Source organism: Pelodiscus sinensis, chromosome 2 (genome assembly GCF_049634645.1).
Source record: "Pelodiscus sinensis isolate JC-2024 chromosome 2, ASM4963464v1, whole genome shotgun sequence".
Taxonomy (NCBI): Eukaryota; Metazoa; Chordata; order Testudines; family Trionychidae; genus Pelodiscus; species Pelodiscus sinensis.
In genome coordinates, this window is record NC_134712.1 from 190,635,165 (window position 1) to 190,655,456 (window position 20,292).

At 37.9% G+C, this 20,292-nt stretch overlaps 1 protein-coding gene across 6 annotated transcripts in view; it reads left to right on the forward strand.

The window, feature by feature from the left end:
- ZNF385D (zinc finger protein 385D) overlaps nucleotides 1-16,730 on the forward strand; it is a 653,382-nt gene extending 636,652 nt beyond the window's left edge. For all 6 annotated transcript variants that reach the window (XM_075922065.1, XM_075922066.1, XM_014579132.3 and 3 more), the window contains 4 exons: nucleotides 3,493-3,723; nucleotides 7,521-7,699; nucleotides 8,791-8,892; nucleotides 13,456-16,730. In XM_075922065.1, the coding sequence (XP_075778180.1) occupies nucleotides 3,493-3,723; nucleotides 7,521-7,699; nucleotides 8,791-8,892; nucleotides 13,456-13,689 (746 nt within the window). In that variant the 3' untranslated portion in view covers nucleotides 13,690-16,730. The remainder of the gene's footprint in view (nucleotides 1-3,492; nucleotides 3,724-7,520; nucleotides 7,700-8,790; nucleotides 8,893-13,455) is intronic.
- Nucleotides 16,731-20,292: the final 3,562 nt, after the last annotated feature.

Sequence of the window (20,292 nt, forward strand, 5' to 3'; positions counted from 1 at the left end):
AGTATATCCTTTTTCACTTCAAGATAATTACATTGTGAAAGGCAAATCAACAAACATATAGGAAGTCAGATATTCAGGTAGATAATTTTTTAAATCATTCATTCCCTCAAGCGTTTCCTGTACATGGAATTTGCCTCAAGAAATGTTGTTCTATGTATTTGTTGTTTTTCTCCTACTATATGATGAAGCTTTCTTTAATAAAAAGCATTGCCTCGTACCACTGTTCCACAGGTCTGGGATAAAGAAACGAAAGTTTTAAAGTAGTGAGAAGAATAGATGAGAATAGTTTTTAATTAGAATAATTTTGCTGCAGTAGATTTGAAAACACAGACTAGAATGGAGGCCGCAACGTAACCCTATAAAAGCATCCTGTATCCATGTAAAAGTGGAGATATTATACAGTAAAGCTATTTTAGATATATTTCTGGCCTGACCAAAACCAGAGCCTGCTTTTGAAATTTGTACAACCTCGTGACTATACCTAAGGGCTACGTCTAGACTACATCCCTTTTTCGTAAAAGGGATGTAAATTAGACATATCGCAATTGCTAATCTTGAGGAAAATAAAGCCTTTTCTGAAAGATCCCTAAGGGATAAGGGATCTTTCAGAAAAAGCTTTATTTTCCGCAAGATCAGCATCTAGACTGGCGCTTTTTTCCGGCAAAGCTCCGTGCGGAAAAAAAAATGGCAGCCATGTTTATGCTAATGATGCGGGGGAGATTTAAATCCCCGCTTCATTAGCAATTGTGGTACATCTAATTTACATCCCTTTTCCGAAAAAACGATGTAGTCTAGACGTAGCCAAGATGTTCTCATAACCTTTGAAAATAGTTAGAATTCCATATATATAAACAAATGCACTTTTTGAAGCTTACCCGTCACTGGACTAGAGGTATGTGAAAGAGCCAAAGAAGCTTTTGTCATTGTTTACAAATATGGGCACAGCTCCTGACATGGAACTACATGTATATGCACCATAAAGCTGATGTTTGCCAGTTTCTTTTATACCCTATATAGGAGGGTTTCTGTATGGATAAAGCTGCTTTCCTGTTTTTGGAATGGCCCATCCCTTATCATACAAATAAGTTACCTCAAGTGTCCCCCAAGTTACCTTTTTTCTCTGTGCGCATGCATTCAACACACTGGTGCTATATATAAAAAAACCTAACCATATATATAAAATACTTCTTAATGTACTTAACATTTTAAAATCTTACTTCTAGTATAAAATAACATTTGAAAATATAAATAAAATAAAAGCATTAAGACAAGAATTTACTCTCTTCTTACTTATCACTCCCTGTGCCTTTTCTGAGACTACAAGAATGACTGCACTCATTATACAGTATGGTTTTATTTCCTGCCTCTAAAGGGAAATTTTTGTTTCAACTCTGGTGTTGTTAGGGTTGATTGTCTTCCTGTATGGAGGGTGACTTATATTTTAATCATGCTAAAACTATAAGAATAAAAAGGAGAATAAAAAAGAAAAAAAGGAGAGAGAAAGGAGAGAAGAGCAATACATTCATAGATTACAGATAAAAAGGACTATCTGGTCCACTACTTAGCTAATACAGGAGTTTCCTCAACAATACAACTTTTTTTCAGTCTAGCTTTAAAAGCCCAAGAAAAGTCCTTTGCAAAGCTAACCCCCTGGTTCAAATCCTCACTAAGGATATGTCTACACTAGCCCCCTAGTTCGAACTAGGGAGGCTAATGTAGGCATTCGAAGTTGCAAATCAAGCCCGGGATTTAAATATCCCGCGCTTGATTTGCATCTTCCTGGCCAGTCGCCATTTTTTAAATGTACAAGTCCGGACTAACTGCCCGCGTCTACACGTGGCAGGGACCCGGTAGTTTGAAATAAAGCCCTATTTCGAACTACCTGTTATTCCTGCAGGAGTAGTTTCAGTGAAGGCAGAACGGCTTATAATGGAGAGAGGTGCTACCCAACATGAGTAAGTATATCTAAGACTAGCTTTGGGCTCCAATTCAGCAAACATGTCTGTTGAGAAATGCTCTTAATTTTAAGCACATGCTTGAGTTCTACTGAAAAAGCACATATTCTTTTTCTGATTCAAAGCAATGGAGAGGAACTATCCCTCCCTCTCTCATGATCTGTTATCCAATATACAAATGGCATTGCCTTGTTTTGCCACCATATTTCACTTCACTGTCTTTTCTTATTTGCAATCCTGTTTGATCTTTAGGTCTTACATATTATAATAACAAGTTTCTTGCAAAGGTCATACAATATTTTATGGCTCAGCTGTAATGGACTTTTTCAGTAACAGCAGAGTGTAATCAAATTATATATTAAAACTATAAAATCACAGTCTGATAGTAACTATTTCTGAATGTATTTTTTTTAAATCTCATCTTATACTATATTTTAATCAACAGGACTCCCAATGAATTACTGTCCACTGTGTTCTCTTTATCTGGGTTATCTCTAATGTCACAATTCTACCATCTCACTTGCCATCATAATTAGTCAATCAAAGTCTTGGTATTTAAAATATTATCCGCCCCCTTGTATTCCTGTAGTTGTTTCAATAACTCAGTATATCATTGTAAAAAAAATCAGCACTCAGGAGATTGAATAGACACGTTCTATGTGGTTTTAATAAATACATTTTTCCTTGTGATAGTCTTTAAAAATACATGAGTAAAGAAAAAATACATTGACATAACTGTGCATACTGATACCATTGCAAAATCCTATAATGTATCTTTATCTCGTGATTACAATGGTGCTGCAGAATATATGTTGTTTAGAGCCTTTATTTTATTTTGCTTTTAGTTTTGGGAAAGAAAATGTACCCTTTTTGGTGTGGGGAAATTTTAAATGCTTAAAATAACTTATATGTATAGCATTGTATATGATAGTGAAGCATACATTTTTCTAAGCAAATTGAGTGTGTTTCTACAACTCTTTGAAAATCTAAATCTCTGTAAGGAATAACTGTTATTAATCTATTATTTTTAGCTAAGATCAAGAGTAATGTCAATGTAATATTTTGTCTTTCTCTGACTTTCAGAACCGTACAGGTTTAACAATAGTACAGAAGATGAAATGATTTTCAAAATCAGATGATAATAATATATAGCAGTTATAGTGCATTATAAGCTCAAAGGACTGTGTATAAATGCTAACTGTCTAAATTACTAATAACTCATATGACCTTTTAAGGGATTATCGTGCATTTGTAGGAGAATGGTCTCAATGGTCTGATATGTCTTTCCAGTGTAAGAAATATGTATCTAGTAAGTGTTTATGTTATACAGGGGAACAGTGTGTATGGTGTTTCAGTATAGCACTGTATTTTACAAATGTACTCTAGTGATAAGAAAAAGGTTAGATTGAGCTGATTATCATTAGTCAAAGTTTTATTGAAATTTTAGGTGTTTCTTTGTAGCTGCGACATTAAAATTCCAAATGAAAACGGTCAATACATTTATTTTGTTTCCATTGCCTTCTTATTTTGACTGCAGACCTTACCACTGGGACACCAGCAATATCAACAACAACAGTGGAAATTCGGAAAAGCAGTGTTATGACAACTGAGATCACCTCTAAAGTGGAAAAAATCCCCACAACAGCCACTAGCAGCAACACATGCCCTTCCGTGGAGACAGAGGAAGAAAAGGCAAAAAGGCTGCTTTACTGTTCACTATGCAAGGTTGCTGTCAACTCCACCTCACAGCTGGAGGCGCACAACAGTGGTGAGATGTAGCAATTTCTTTTCTGTTTCAAGAGCTCTGCAATTATCTTCCTCTGAATAGATTAGGTCTCTTGCAGCAGGGGACAAAGAGGTGGCAGAAAACTGGCAATTACATGGAATTCATTAAGTATTAAAGAATAAAAATGACAAGCAAGGAGTCTTTCATAAGGGAAAAAAAGAAGTCTAGTGCCTACAAGTTACCAGTTTTCTTAAATTTTACTTTTTATTGCTTCCAAATATTATGGTGGTAAGTGACAGCTTTATACCCTGTTACTCTGACTGCCACGAACTGGGACTGTTCTGTTCATCCCCTAGCACTTGCCACTGTTACAAGACAGGATATTGGGGCTAGCTAACCATTGGTGTGATCCAACAGACTTAAATTGCAGCAAGGGAGGTTTAGGTTGGACATTAGGAAAAACTTCCTATCAGGGCGGTTAAACACTGGAATAAATTGCCTAGGGAAGTTGTGGAATCTCCATCACTGGAGATATTTAAGAGCAGGTTGGATAGACATCTATTAAGGATGATCTAGATAGTGCTTGGTCCTGCTGTGAGGGCAGGGGACTGGACTTGATGACCTCTCAAGGTCTCTTCTAGATCTAGCATTCTGTGATCCAGTATAGCTGTCTTATATTTGGTGCTCAGAATTTGCATACTTTCATTTATGTCAAATAACAAAGAGAATATTTTGGTACAAAATATAATAAATTATACTGAAACAGTCAATTAAAGATAACATTTTTTATTGAACAATAGGTTTTGGTAAGCATACAGAATAAAAATATCTAACCCTGCACTAAATGGCTGATGATGGCTACTCCTTGGCAACTAGAGGCTCTTTCTTGTAGATATGACACTTTCTTACCACTAGTGTAAGTAGTGTTAGAGAGCCCTTGTGTAGACAGGTGACCAACTGTTGTTACTTTTGTAAACACTATGGTGGATTTGACTTGTTGTGAGCAAAGCTAAGGATTCTGGTGTCAGCATTAGGGACATTAAATTGTGTTTAATCAACAAGTTGATGGGATTTCCATCGACTAGTTGATTAGTCAATAAGGGGAGAAACTGCAGCGCCACAGTGGGATTAGCTCCCAGCCCCAGGAGCTAACCCTGCTGTGGCTCTGCCTTTTAAATTTATTAAGAGCTGCCAGGATCTTAATATATTTAAAAGGCTGAAGTGCAGTGGGAGGCACCAGATGCAAGCCAGGGCAGCTTATTCCCAGCTTACCCCACCTCACAGTTCTTCTGCTTTTTTAATGTATTAAGAGCCGTCAGGAATCAGCTATCCTGGCTTGCACCTGGTCCCCCTTGCTGCACTTCAGCCTTTTAAATGTATTAAGAGCATGATGGTTCAAATACATTTAAAACGTAAAGGAACAGCGTCTGAGACTTGGTGTGGGCTGGGAATCAGCTGATTCCCAGCTCATGCCCAGTCCCCAGTAAGCCCCTGCCTCCCCTCAGCACCGGCTCCTGCTCCGCCCCTTGCCCCCTCTGATAGTGGAGCTGGGGGGAATTGGCTTTTAAGATATGTGCTGGGGGGAATTGGCTTTTAAGCTGGCTCCCCTCAGCTCCGGCTCCTGCTCTGCCCCTTGCCCCCTCTGATAGTGGAGCAGGGAAGCGACTAGTCTAGGCACTACTCTCTATTCGATAAGCTTATGCTTATCAGATAGTTGACTAGTCAGCTACTCACTTAGGGTATGTCTACACTACCCTCCTAGTTCGAACTAGGAGGGTAATGTATGCATACCGCACTTGCTAATGAAGCCCGGGATTTGAATTTCCCGGGCTTCATTAGCATAAGCGGGGAGCCGCCATTTTTAAATCCCCGCTGCTTCGAACCCCGTGTAGCGCGGCTACACGGGGCTCGAACTAGGTAGTTCGGACTAGGGTGCCTATTCCGAACTACCGGTACTCCTCGTTTCACGAGGAGTAACGGTAGTTCGGAATAGGCACCCTAGTCCGAACTACCTAGTTCGAGCCCCGTGTAGCCGCGCTACACGGGGTTCGAAGCAGCGGGGATTTAAAAATGGCGGCTCCCCGCTTATGCTAATGAAGCCCGGGAAATTCAAATCCCGGGCTTCATTAGCAAGTGCGGTATGCATACATTACCCCGCTAGTTCGAACTAGCGGGGTAGTGTAGACATACCCTTACATCCCTAATCAGCAGAGAAGAAATCCTGCAAAATAATAGTGATAGAGATTATTCAATGTTGACCTACAACCTTGCCTAATGTCTTGAAATTGATCTTAAGCTTGCTATAAGTAGAATGACACTAAATGGATATAAAAGACAGGACTATGCAGCCCTTTAAAGACTAACAGGATGGTTCATTAGGTGATGAGCTTTCGTGGGCCAGACCCACTTCCTCAGATCAAATTGTGGAGGAAAACTGGCATGACCATATATAATTGTATCCCTTTGGTATATATGGTCATGCCAATTTTCTTCCACAATTTGATCTGAGGAAGTGGGTCTGGCCCACGAAAGCTCATCATCTAATAAACCATCCTGTTAGTCTTTAAAATGCTGCAGAGTCCTGTCTTTTGTTTCAGCAAGACCAAACTAAAACGGCTACATCTCTATTACTATACTAAATGGATATAGAATTGATGGGTGAGTATTTCTTACTAGCATGGAAGATGCACGAGGAAAAGTTGGTAAACATAAGTAATGGCATTATTAGGCCAAAGGACTATTGTATTAGCATGAGACCCAGAGGGATTAGTAAGGGTTTTAATTAGATTGGGTTTTAGTTGAAATATTACAGACCTAAAATGGTGAAAGGTCTTCAGTTGAAATCCAAAAAAGATAACTGTGGTAAGGTGCAATCATTTATTGTTTTTGAAGGTGAAAAGAAATTTGAGAAGTTCTAAATATTATGGGCCAGATCTTTAATTAGCTTTAATTGGTGTGGTTCCATTGAAGTCCATGTAACTACACCAGTTAAACATCAGATCAAGATCTGGCTTTGCATGTTCATTTTAATAGAAAGTCAAAAAAATGTCAAAAAGTAGTCTGGAAAAGTGTGTTAATTTTGAATAAGATTGTAACACCATACACATTCAGTAGCAGCTTCAGTTATGAGTGGTCCTATTTAAATCAATTATGTAAGGTATTATTTAAAACAAGTAATGGTATCACAATTTTACTCTTTATTATTGATTTAATGTCTAGAGTTTGTTTTAGTAACAAATGTGAGCAATGTCCATATTTTTCTTATATTTTGGGTTCTGTCTTAGGCCCTTAAAAGCTTAAGTTGTTGCCTGGAACCTCCAGGGTTTGGGAACTGATTATTTAATTGCAGATTCAGGTTCCTGAGACATAAAATGTGCTGTTTATCGTCCCCATCAGGGAAGCTTACAAATCACTTGAAACACCATCTTTAATAGCTAAATCTCTCCTTCTGTTCAACTATTGTTCATGTCTTATTAGCAGCAGGCATTAATGAAAAGAAGTCACGCTTATTCAATTTCACCTCAGGATACTCTGAGCATACCACTACTTACTGGTGGTAGCTTTTTGTTCCCGTTTAGTTGCCTTGATATGTGCAATTTAATAATTAAATTCTAGGCAATTATGTATTAAATGTGAAATATTGCTAAACTGATTATTAAACTGATATAGGCAATGTAGACATATTGCAAACACAACACATTGTAGAAAACTGAGATTTTTTACATGTGTTCATATTGTATATATGTTTTATTTCTAAGTTTATGTGTATTTAAAAGTTAAAGTAATAAAATGCAATCATCTTGCCCAAAATATCTGTTTCCTATTTGGAATCTCTCCAGGGACTAAGCACAAAACTATGTTGGAAGCCCGGAATGGAAGTGGAACCATTAAAGCCTTTCCCCGGGCCGGTGTCAAAGGCAAGGGACCTGTTAATAAAGGAAACACGGGCCTACAAAACAAAACATTTCACTGTGAAATTTGTGATGTACATGTAAACTCCGAGACACAACTTAAACAGGTACGCAAACAGCTTGGATAAAGTTGAATCCTTGACTCTGCCATGAGGCGGGGGGAGTACCTTTGCATTTAGCATGTGTCAGTGTAATGAGAATTCACATCTAAATGGAGCTTGCTGCTTTTGCCCTTTTTATTTGGGCATATGTTCTGTGTGTTTGTTTTTGGTACGATTTTCCATCAGCTAACATATGTTTCCTCAAAAACTATTGATTATATACATTTAAAAACTGTTGTAGATTCTCTCTGTAAACTATAATATGTTACAAGTGTCATTAGATTACCATTAATGCCATGGCTTAATAAACCATGTCATTGTGTGTGCTGTGTGATATTTGTATTCACAAGGATGTGGGGGTGTATAGAGAGAGTCTTTTTATAGATTGTTGGAAAACCTCTTTAGCAGTGTGGGCTGTTTTTATCATGTTCCTCTTCAGCCAATAAGCTTAACCTCTAAATTGCAATTACACTAAGTTATAGTCAATTATTCTCTCTCAGATGAACAAAGCCATTGTTCTGGAATATGCTTAGTTACTTTATGTGCCTTTTAGAATTGAAAACTTGTTAAGAAAAGTATGGAGGCAAATAATGTGATGGACTCTATTTGTACCTGTTTCATGCTTTCGGCGGCTGGGGGAAGTAGATTTCCTTGTTTATCTTACTTATAATAATTCTTTTCAGGAAAAAAAAATGTCCTGGAAAAAATAGTTCATAGCTTCTAAAGCGCCATAGAATCTATATGGGAAATGATTGGATAGTCTGGGAAATTACTGGCTGCATTTTACAGATGCTTTAAGATGGGATTTTTCAAAAGGGCCTAATTTTACTCCCAAGAGGCCAGCAGTGCTAAAACTCACATTTGACTTCCGAGTCAGGGCATGGCTGAGTATTTTGAAACATCAGCCAAATACATGCAGCACTAAAAGTTCCTTCAAGTTGATACACATCTAAATGGTTATCAGCTATTGCTTTATTTTATTTTAATTAGTCAAATTAATACTATTGTGGTGAGCAATAATCTTCAGCACTGGATAGGGTTAATGATGTGATACTCTTTGAAAGAAGGTAATTTTTCTAATATCCCTTTCTTAACAGCACATAAGTAGTCGAAGGCACAAAGATCGAGCTGCTGGGAAACCCCCTAAACCTAAATATAGTCCTTACAACAAACTCCAAAAAGGAGCACATCCACTTGGGGTAAGCAAATGATTTTCTCTTCCATGATGTCATATTGAGAAAGATTTTCCAAAAACATCACTGGGAAAAATGTATACAAGTTGAATGACAGACTGTGTGTGCATGGTCAGGATCTAGCACCGAATCTAGGTTTGATCCTACTCCTAAATCTGTTGCTTGTGTCCCTTGGAAGAGCTCAAATGCATCCTAGAAGTGAGGAATGTTAGTTCTCAGTAGTAATTGGAGGCAAGAAATTGGAAGTGAAAGCTCACTATACAACAGAAGACAATTGGAGTCTTTATATGAACGTCAATGGGCAATGGAATAAGCCCAATAAGAAGCCTTTTTAGACTGGTACTGGAGATGGTCTCAGAACAGGGCACCATTATAAAGGTCAATAACAATATAAAGGTGAAAAAATATAGTTCTTCAGAATGAGAAGAGCGGCAAAGATTCTACCTGCACCTTCCACAGTGAATGCCCAAGAAATTAATGTTCAGATTGTTAGACAGGATCCACCATAAAATGCACATTTTTGTTTTTATTTGTATTTATTAAAATTACCTGGATAAAATTAAACATAGTAAAAAATCTATAGTTTTATCTTGTGCAATTCAAGCCAGAGCTGATCACATCCCGCTCCCACAGAAGAAACTCTTTGAGGCTCAGATCTCATTAACATCAAAGACTTGGGGCCAAGAGAAAAATAATGTATATTTATATTTAATAAAAAATAAAATTCTTAGGGTTTTGTTTGTTAGTTATAAAATACTCTAGATCCTTGGTGGGATAGTAGAGTGTAACATAACAGCTATCTCTCAGATGATCTGCCTGGGAATTTTTCATTCTGCTGTGCAATGAAATACAATTTTTCACTGATATTCATTATTTTACTATTTGAGGCAAGCTCTTAACAAATCATTGGAGCTGTACATACCAGTCACTTATTCACGAGCTGTAGAGTACACTTGCTGCAGAAAGACAGAACTTGGGACTTTTGTCTTCAAAACTACAATGCACTACAAATGGAGCCATAGAAGCGTCTCCTTCAGGAGTCTCTAGGGCTATGTCTACACTGCACATTTATTTCGGAATAAACTATTCCAGAATATTTATTCCGAAACAGCTTATTTTGAAATAGCACATCTACGCAGCAGGGAAGCCTCAAAATTAATTCGAGGCAGGCTTCCCTAATGTAGATGTTCTCTCTCAATGTAGTAGGAGGAATAACTTAGAATGGCCCTGGTGAGGGGCTATTTTGAAATAGCAGAAGTGGAGTGTCTACACAGTCCCTATTCCAAAATAGCTATTTCATAGAATGAGGTTTACAGAAATTGGAATAAGCCGTCTGTTCTTTCAAAATTGTTTTGAAATAACAGAATTGCTGTGTAGATGCTCACATAGTTATTTCGGAATAACAGACGTTATTCTGAAATAACTTTGCTGTGTAGACACACCCTAGTAGAGCAGCCATTAATCCACCTGAAAATTTGAAGACCCTAATATATACAACTCTATACAGAATGGATAATAGAATATATTTGTATTCTAGTGTTTTTTCCAGTGTAGTTTTAAATGTCTCAAACAAAAGGTCTTCAGCACTTTTCTAGAGATACTATTACATATATTAATAAGTCTGACTGTTAGGAACTTCTAGGCTACATTGGGACTCACTATGTCCCTCTCCAAACTGATGGGTTCCGCACATAAAAAGCTAACCTGACCAACCTCTAAATTCTTGTCGTCTACTTTTTTCACTTTTTTTAAAAAAAGAGCTCCTATATCAAATGGTTTTTGATTAATTTATTCTAAATAAAGATTTTTTAAATAAAAAAAACTATTTCAATCCAAATAAAAAATAAGGAGAAAAAATAATATCATAGAGAGGGAAGAGGGCTTACATCATGACCTGCTAAAGGGTGTTTTAATGACCAAGAAAAAGAGCCTGAGGGAGATTTCAGACACACAAGCGGGAGATAAGTGCCTGTCCCCCCCAAAACATCTCAATGGGGTTAGGTACCTAACTTCTCTTTGTGCCTTTGAAAATTTCCCCTGAAATTCTTCAGCAGCAGATCTAACATCTGTGAGTAGATACTGTTACCAAGGTTTAGTTCAACTCAAAGCTCTTGGCAACTGTGCTCCATGTGAGGTGGTGTCAGGAAATAAATCAAGGAAAACATTTGCTAAAGAGATGGCTAAGGGGCTAACCCCTCAGCCCACCCTTTCTGGAACCCCAGAGCCATTCCCCGACCTAGCTCATGGTCCAGCAAAGTCTATAGCAGCCATGGCCAGCCCGCGGCTCAGGAGCAGCATGCGGCTCTTGCCCCCAAAAGTATGGCTCATGAAGCCGCTTCTGTGCCCTCCCCTGCCAGCTCCCTCCTCAGTCCCCGGCTTCCCTGTGCTTTCCAGGTCAGAGCTGCAGGATTTTAAAAATGTCACCAAAGGTGGTGGCTGTCTTAAAGGGGCAGTCTCCTTTTAAAAAAAAAATATTTTTTTTGTTTTTACTTGACAAGTCTGGTGCAGCTTTTCGCATTTTTTCCGCCACTGTTTTGGCTGTCTTTGTTAAATGGCTTGGCCACCCCTTCTCTAGAGGTTGCCCTGTGCTTTCATAATATAGGAGTGCTTTCACTTAAAGCTGCTAACACTTCACTTAATCTCGAGCATTTACACGCATCTGCAACAGGTTAATAAAATACTCCTAGGCCTCAGTAATTACCAAAGTTGGGTTTGGCTCTTGAGTGAAACTCAGCAGCAGTCTTCTGATGACCAGTCTTCTACCAATCTTCCTGTGGGGACCACGAGAGGGAGAGTCCTTGAAGAGTCCATCTATCCCAAACTTTTCTTCCCTATTTATTCATACATGTCACTCAAACTTGTTAAGCAAGCTATTTTAAAAGTTAGGCAAGAAGTTTCTGGTCATTAATTAGACACATGTGTTTTTTCAGTTTGCATGTCCTAAGTCCCTGGCAGGCACACTCCTGAGGGCACATACAGATGAGCTTCCTGATTTCTAAATGCATAGCTCAGCAATTTTGACAGAGACATCATCAGGAATGATGCAGAGTCAAGGTCCCCTTTCTATGGCACCCAGATCCCATCCCCTCTTGACTTGGTCATGCTACAGGCTTCTGCATAGGCCCATCAATATGGCCTTGTAGTTTGGCTATCAATAAACGATAGTGGTTCAGGCACTTCAGTAGTTGCCAAAATCTCCCTTACAATAGCTGATAGAGAAAAACTGAGCTTGTGGTGGTGGATTACATTGATGGACTACACAGGTGCTGTTGGTTTATGGGATAATCTTCTTGAGGATAATCTGTCTCTCTCTTATTGGCTGCGGTGAAATTAGCCCTATCCAGTAGGTGAGAAATGTCCATATTTATACTGAGATGTACACCATTAATATACAACTTATTGAGAGATTCTCAGCCCAGGACTCAAGGCCTGATCCAAAGTCAATTGACGTCTCCCGGGGTCTGCCACTGGCTTTAGCTGTGACCCATATTCTCATCTTGGATGGTAGTCTCTCACATTGGGATAGTTCATGCACATATCAAACCTCAGTGTTAATATACTACAATGAGCGCTGCTCCTGCAATATATTTTTAGTTCTACTCAGATATAATTCAGCATGTTGTACTTATTGTGTGTGTTTGAAAGATGCAAATGGAGAGGTTTCAGAATTGTTTTTGCTATTGCTCAGTGCTGATGCTTTAAAAGCTTGCTAAAAAAAAGCTGCAGAGCTTACCTACAAGACTATATCCCAGCTAACTAAATAGAGATTGCATAAAAAACTTACATCAAAAATGAATTTTCAGAAGAAAGCTTTTAAGATCTCTGCAAGTTTTCATTCTCTCCATAAGTACGATCAGCATCTTCCTTAGAAATGCCATTTTACTGATTCCTCCCTGCAGGAGATCCAGTCAGATGCTGTAGAACAGGGAAAAAGGGAATGCATCTCCCATTTGAATGCATAACAAATCAAAAGATGTTCATATCTGTTGTGAGATAATTTTTTTTTTTTTTTTTTTAGGGGCAGGTGCTAATAAATGGTGGTTCACTGATTATCTTTTTTAAAAATAGAACTCGCCTAGCAAAAAAAAAAAAAAAAAAGAAAAGAAAAGAAAATACCTGCCTTGTAATGCATTCAAATGTGATGTGTTTTCACTAAGTTCTAGTCTGCATCATCAGATTATCCAGATGGCTGCTTCCCAACTGATTGTCAGTTCTGCCAGTTCTTTCCTATTCCACTTTTCCAGGGCAACTGCAACTCCCTTTAAAGTTTATGCAAGTTCTGGTTGCTTAGCCTCTGTCAGGACTCACTGAAATTATAGGTTTCTACATTAAGATGTGACACCAAAACTAAAATAATGCTGAGTTTGAGTAGCCTCTACCAAAACATAAATAAAGTATATGATATAGTGGCTCCATTGTTACAGAACTGCAGCTCATGTCTAATGCCAGAAACTAATACCACTCCTCCCTGTCTGTATTTTATATTTTATAATCTACAAAGAGAAACCTGTCACGTGGCTAATAGGAACAAATTTTGCTTTCTCTGTTATTTTTTTCTTTTCCTCACAGGTAAAATTAGTATTTTCAAAGGAACCTTCAAAACCAATGGCACCACGAATCTTACCAAACCCACTAGCAGCTGCAGCAGCAGCTGCTGCTGTGGCTGTGAATTCCCCTTTCAGTCTTCGAACAGCTCCTGCAGCGACTCTGTTCCAGACTTCAGCACTTCCTCCAGCACTCCTACGACCAGCTCCTGGGCCTATAAGGACCACCCATACTCCTGTGCTGTTTGCTCCTTACTGAACTCCAAACAAGAATCAATTGTACTGCAATAATTTTTCAAAACAAAAACCAACAAGAAGCAAATCAAGAACATGGAACTATGCAGTGTTTATTTATAGTTTAAAGTATCTATGAAGAACCAGGACTTTTGATAGAGAATTGATCATATTCTAAAAGAGGGATGGGGCAGTATTTTCTCCAAATGAGGGTATTCCTCTTGAATATTGACCATTTTAGAAGTGATCTCCAGCATTGACTCACAGTGACATACAGAACTTGTGAAGCCTTTTTGACTGTGCTTTTTGGCACATATTTCCCCTGAAATGTCTTTCCTGCTTTATGAAACAACTTACAAATTTGTCTAAAGGGCATTAACTTGTTCCAATGTACATAAAATACCTTTATTCTGTAGATTAAATCAAGAAGAAGAAAAAAGAAACACTGTGAATAGTAGTACCCTTACTGATCCTCCTGCCAAATCAGCAGTTACTGGGTATTTTTCTGAACAAAAGTAGCTACAATAGATGTCTTGTACAACAATAGTATTGTGTCTCTATCTATGCCACTAGGTTTATAACTGAGTTGCAAAAGGTAAAATAAACAAAATATCTCACTTTGTTAAATAGGCAAAATGACAATGATAATGTGGTGTTCCTAGTTAGAATATGTTCTTTTCCTCACCTAATAGAAAAAGTTAAAGTACAGAGACATAGAGTAGATCTATGGTTAAGGCAAAATAAGAGATAAAGAACATTTAGTGTAAAACTTCCATATGCTGTACACAAAAAAGGAAAACTTCCAACTTAATAATATGTGTACAGTGTATGTATTCCAAAGTGCTAATACTTACAGGATGGATTTATGGTAAAGCTATAAAGGTGGACAGCAAAAATATTCTGTTTTCCTGAGTCACAAAGTATAAATGCATTAGTTTTAGAACAAAGGGATGTCAAGAGTGGGTTATGCATGGTCATACATAGCAAATTAAAATGATCTGTGAAAATCTGGCCCCACGGATGACAACAGGAGATTTGCCATTGACCTCTGTGGAGCTAGGATTTCGCCCCAAGATTACGACATATTTTTTGATATTATACCAGTACGAATTTGTGTATTGAGTAGACATCAAAACTTTTTTGTTATGGGTGTAGCCACAGAAATGAATATGTTCTATCATTTTAACTTCCTACTGATGTGATATATATATAAGCAGCAACACACAATATACATATTATGAGATAATTGCACATCATGGGTTTGGAGCAAATACCACATTTAGTATTCTAATGGATCTGAAATTCTGTAGCTAATCTTTTCATACTTTGCAAGCTTTTAAAGCCTTATATATTCTCTATGAGGCTTAAAGGGGTTGATAGTGTCCCTATAAAATAGGATTCATCAGGGGTATATATATATATATATATAGATATATATATATAGATATATTGTATATATGTTAGAGTAAGAAAAATAACTTATAAACAGAAAAGCTACTATATAAAGTTATTATATAACCACTCAGTTTCATATGTGGGTCATTAAATAGTAACAAAGATCAGAGAAAAAAATCAGCATGTCTTGAATCTGATATTTGCTGCCTGCTTTTCCTGATAGGGATCTGAAAAAAAAATCTATTAAGATTATGGAGTGGCTGTGAGTCTGATGCAGCCACTCTGATGTGTAGCTCAGTGAAAAGATGACCATACTCTTAAGATGAAGAAAAAAATCAAAACCATAATTTAAGTTTGGGGCGGGGGGAATGGTTAAAAGATTTTATAATGGTGCTCTTCATATAAAATAAGGGCCATGAGGTCACCACCTAAAAGTGCTTGGGGTAGATTGCGAGATGTACAAGGTGGAAATATGCAGCACCCTCAACTTTCAGGTTATTTAGTGGGCCTGCCACGCACATTGGTACTTGCCATTTTTTAAAGCTTACCTTCATATATTTTTTTTACAAAAATAAATAAAAGAGAGAGAGAGATGGACACTGATGGATGTGTCCAAAGAATTCCAAAGATGTGTGTTTATTTCTCTATAAGGGTTAATTAAAATAAGCTCTGTATTAATCATGTCTATGATTTGGTCCAGTTTGTCTGCAAAAGTTTGTGCCTTGAAATCAAGTTGGTTGATAGGAATCACCTTAATTAGATATTGGGTACAAATGAAATATTATGGTGATTTCAGGACTACTTAATTACCTGAATTTTTGACCCAAGGTATTCATAAATGGGAGAGAAAAGGTAAGCTCCTAATGTCATATTTAGGCATCAAAATAGCTGGGATGATTTTAAAAAGTGCTCAGCCACCAGAGGCGCCCCATGGGGTTATAAATGGATCCACCTCTAAAGTGGTAGGCCTGCCAATCAGTGTATATGAAAATCAGCCCTCTCATTTAGATGTATAAAGATAGTTTTAGGAGCCTAACTTTGATCTCTCCTTTTAAAAATCTTGGCTTTGCTCTTATAAACTATCCAGCCTATGTTCTGTATGCAGTAGCTGTGATGTCATCATCACGTGGCATATCCCTTACCAAAGCGGGCAGTGGTTTTTAAGCTGCGCTTGATGATACCATTTTTCAGCAGTGTCTTTTCTAGTGGTCCACAGATTAAAACCTTTGAGAATCAAGGGGAGGACTGGAGTGTTGGGAAGGAAGGTGAAATAATACGTAGACCGGAAAAGTGGAAAAATCACTAACTTATTTAATAGTCTTGTGCACACCATATTGGGATGAGGTTTGGGGGAACGCATCCTGCCATGCTATCACAATGCCATTAAAATCAACAGACCCATCTTTGTGAACATGTTGTGGCCTGTGGCATGAATGGAGGCACAGTACTAAGGGAAGAGTTAATAACAGTTTTTCTCAAAATAAATAGTGTCATTCCAACTATTTCCACCTGCAACTTCGCTGTCTGTCTCTTGGACCTTTTTTTGTCACAGCGCTCTATAGAACAATTTTTTGTTCCCACAAGTCTCTCAAACTTCAGCTGTACACAACAATCTCAAACCTTTTTATGTCTCTTACTCACTACCTAATAAAGGATAAAGCCTAAATGTTAGACTGTATAGTGGGTTTTCTGTGCCTTGCTGTCCTCACCACCTGTTGAGCGGCACCTATTGTCAGGAATAAATCAGAATCATTGGGATCCAATCTCCTCTGCTAACAGATGTTTTCTCTGCCAGTAGTTTTCACATGTGTTTATTAAAATATTAAGCAATCCGCTTGGCGAATGGTGATCCCAATCCATGTGCATGACCACAGCATCTGGAGTTGGAATTGTCATGGTTAAGTCCCATTACACACACTTGTGTCTCTATGCCTTTGGCAGCAAATATAGTAAAGGGAGAAATGTCTTTTCATATTTCATTTTAGCAAAATATAAGTGATGCTGCAGGACTGAATAGAAGCCTAAAGCCGATGGCAATGGGTCGCTTCAACAAAAATAGGAATAAGTTATTGGGCTGACAGTATGAAATCATGGTTACTGGGGAAAGGGCTATGTGTGTATTTAGACAAGCTGATATGTTCAATGATAAGGTTCTCAGATTCCATACTGTTTTAAAAAAATGATAGTTCTGGTCTGACCAGAAGACATGGTATTTATTTTCATGGGAGAGGGGTTTTTATTTGTTTGTTTGTTGGAGACTCATCATTGTACTGAGCACAGAGGAGAGTTACTTTCTCCTAAAAGCTAGTATAGACTATAAGCTCTGCAGGGTCGGTAAGCAAGGGTAGTCAAACACTGGAATAAATTGCCCAGGGAGGTTGTGAAATCTCCATCTCTGGAGATATTTAAGAGTAGGTTAGATAAATGTCTAACAGGGATGGTCTAGACAGTATTTGGTCCTGCCATGAGGGCAGGGGATTGAACTCGATGATCTCTTGAGGTCCCTTCCAGCCTGCGATGACCCTATGAACTGAAAAAAGATGAACAATGGTGAGGACATGGCAAATGCCAGGCATTTGAAAAGTACATATATTAATTATTTCAAAACAGTTGGTTTACATTTTATACCAAGAATAATTAAATGTCATTTTAGAAGGGAAAGACTGCAAAACAGGCTGCAAGCATGGAAAGATATAAAGTCTTTTTCATATGCTGAAAACATGGAGACAATGCACAGAAGTCTTCTGCATAATTTGTATTGTCTCTCATGCATTCAGATATTATTCTCCAGTGTACAAGGTCATTCTCTACCTTGTTTGCCTTTTTGTTGCTCTTAAGTGACCAAAGGGATTGCAGAACTTTGGCATGTCATTCAATAAGAAATGAAATCGCGTGGTACAACCTCCATTTTCACTCTGCCTTTTGTTCCCCAAACAGTAAACCTTTTCTCAAGGTTCTCTTGGAAATTTCTACCGAAAAATAATTGGTGTAAAAATTTTCAAACATACCTAACTGACTTAAGAGCCTTTCTCATTTTCAAAAGTGTCTTAGACATATACGACGAGATTTTTGAAGGTATTGTCTTTCAATGAGACTTAAGCTCTTAAATGTCTGTCACTTTTCAAAATGCAACTATATCGCTTAGGTGCTTCTGAAAATTTTATCCCATAATACCTAAGTATTTGCGTCTTGTGTGCCAGGCTGTACATGCTCATCTGCAAGTCCTGTCATGTTATTGATAGTGAATCACGGAAATCTATTATTTAAGTTTTGACCCACAGTTGAGGGGAACAGTCCTTTAATGACAAATTAATAGGTCACTATTAAACTGGTTGCTATCTCAGCCAGATCCTTAAGAAGTTAAATGAAGCACCAAACCTCCACTCTAAGTCGTTGTCTACACTACACGTTTTTGTGGCAGAAAATATGCTCATGAGGGACTCCTTAGCATAAGTTGCAACATCATTAGCATATTTTCTGTTGCAAAAACGTATAGTGTAGACATAGTCTAAGATATTTTTTCCTGTACTGGAGCTTGCTGTATTTAACTTTCTTCCTTCTGTTATTCAAGGAAAAAGATAGTGATCATGTACACAAAGCCAGATGGAAATGGAATGAGGCCGAGTAGGCTTTACAGTCCCAGACCGAAAACAAAAATTCTATGACACGACTGAAGTCCTTAAAATGTCAGCACTCCTGTTTCTTTTGAAGTCAGTGACAAAACTTCCTTTGACTTCCATGGGGACAGGATTCAATATCTTCAATTCCTGGAGCCTATTAGGCCGACACTAACCTCGTCATGATCATATACTCTCCCAAGTTCCTTCAACCCTGCCTTCTGAGGAGTTCAGATGACAAAAATGGATACATATACTTGGTTGAGTTTGAAGACTCCATTAACACCTATCTAGCATTTACAACAAACTTTGTGTTGGACAGCTAGTCAGAGGCCAGGAAATGTAGGGAAAAACAGGACAGAAGTTGACTCCTATGGGCCTTTTTCTTCCCTTACGTTTCAGTGGAGTTCATGAGGCATTAAAACAGAAAATTCTGGGGCTGCATGGTGATATATAGGACCAGTGAAGTTATATGAGTTTAACTCTTTAAGAATAAAGAATATAATAGTGAAGGGAACCTATGTGAGCCTTCGTTATGTCAATGACTTTGTGCAGGCTGGAATCTAATATTTGTGCTGTGCACAACTGAACATTTGCCTGTATAATTAGTAACAGAGCTGGATATTCATGTCTAGTACAATAGCTTAACATATAGGGTGCATGAGACAGACTTGATACACCAATATCACTCCATTTAAATCAATGGAGGTATACCAGCTTACACCAGATGAGAAACTGGCTGTATAGCCTGTATTTTATACATTGTTTTGTCCCTGTGAAGGATATCTAAGATTTATAGTTTATATTTTATTGTAATAATATTTTAAATTTCCACTATATTTCAACTGTCCCTTTCAAGTTTTCATTGGCAGTGCTTAGGTATTCACGCATTCTTTTCACATGAGTTTTAGCATGCAACATGGAGTTGTAACTGTAGATTTAAGAAGCTGGCATTCAAAAACCTAGCCAATGAGACACTGGATCAGAGTCAATAAATCACGGGCTAAAGGTCAGGCAACACTGAAATTATGTTAATATATTTGCTATAGAGGGAGTATGCATACTACAGTAGAGTCACTTCCATAGTTAAGGTTTTACAATGCTTTCCATTCTAACCCTCATTTCAACTGCTCACAACTTTCTGAAACATTCATCTTTTGTTCCAGGCTTCATCTCTAATTAAACATGATTTTTATGTATGTGTACTAAATATGAGTCTACATTCTTGAAACCAAGGAAAATGGAAAACAAATCAAAACTATTAACCATACAGCTGGGGGCAGCGAATTGATAGAGGCCATATAGCAGTGCCTTTGGATTAAAATTGGTTTTGACTTGGTTTGCCAGTGGCTACACTGCAGATGCTTCCCTTGGGAGCAACCAAATAAGAAGGGGTGGGGAGCAGGCAGATCCATGGCTTTGATCCTCTGTCGTGCTAACCAGTGGGGCTGGCTAGCCACATGAGACGAGTATGAATTATTCCATAAAAGGGTATAATTAATTACTATTCCAACTTTTCCTCACCCAACAGGGATCCCAGGAAGGATGTGGAGATGCTATTCTTACTAGTGCTCCTTCAGGGGGAATGTTGGAAGTTTATAGGAGAACAACTTACC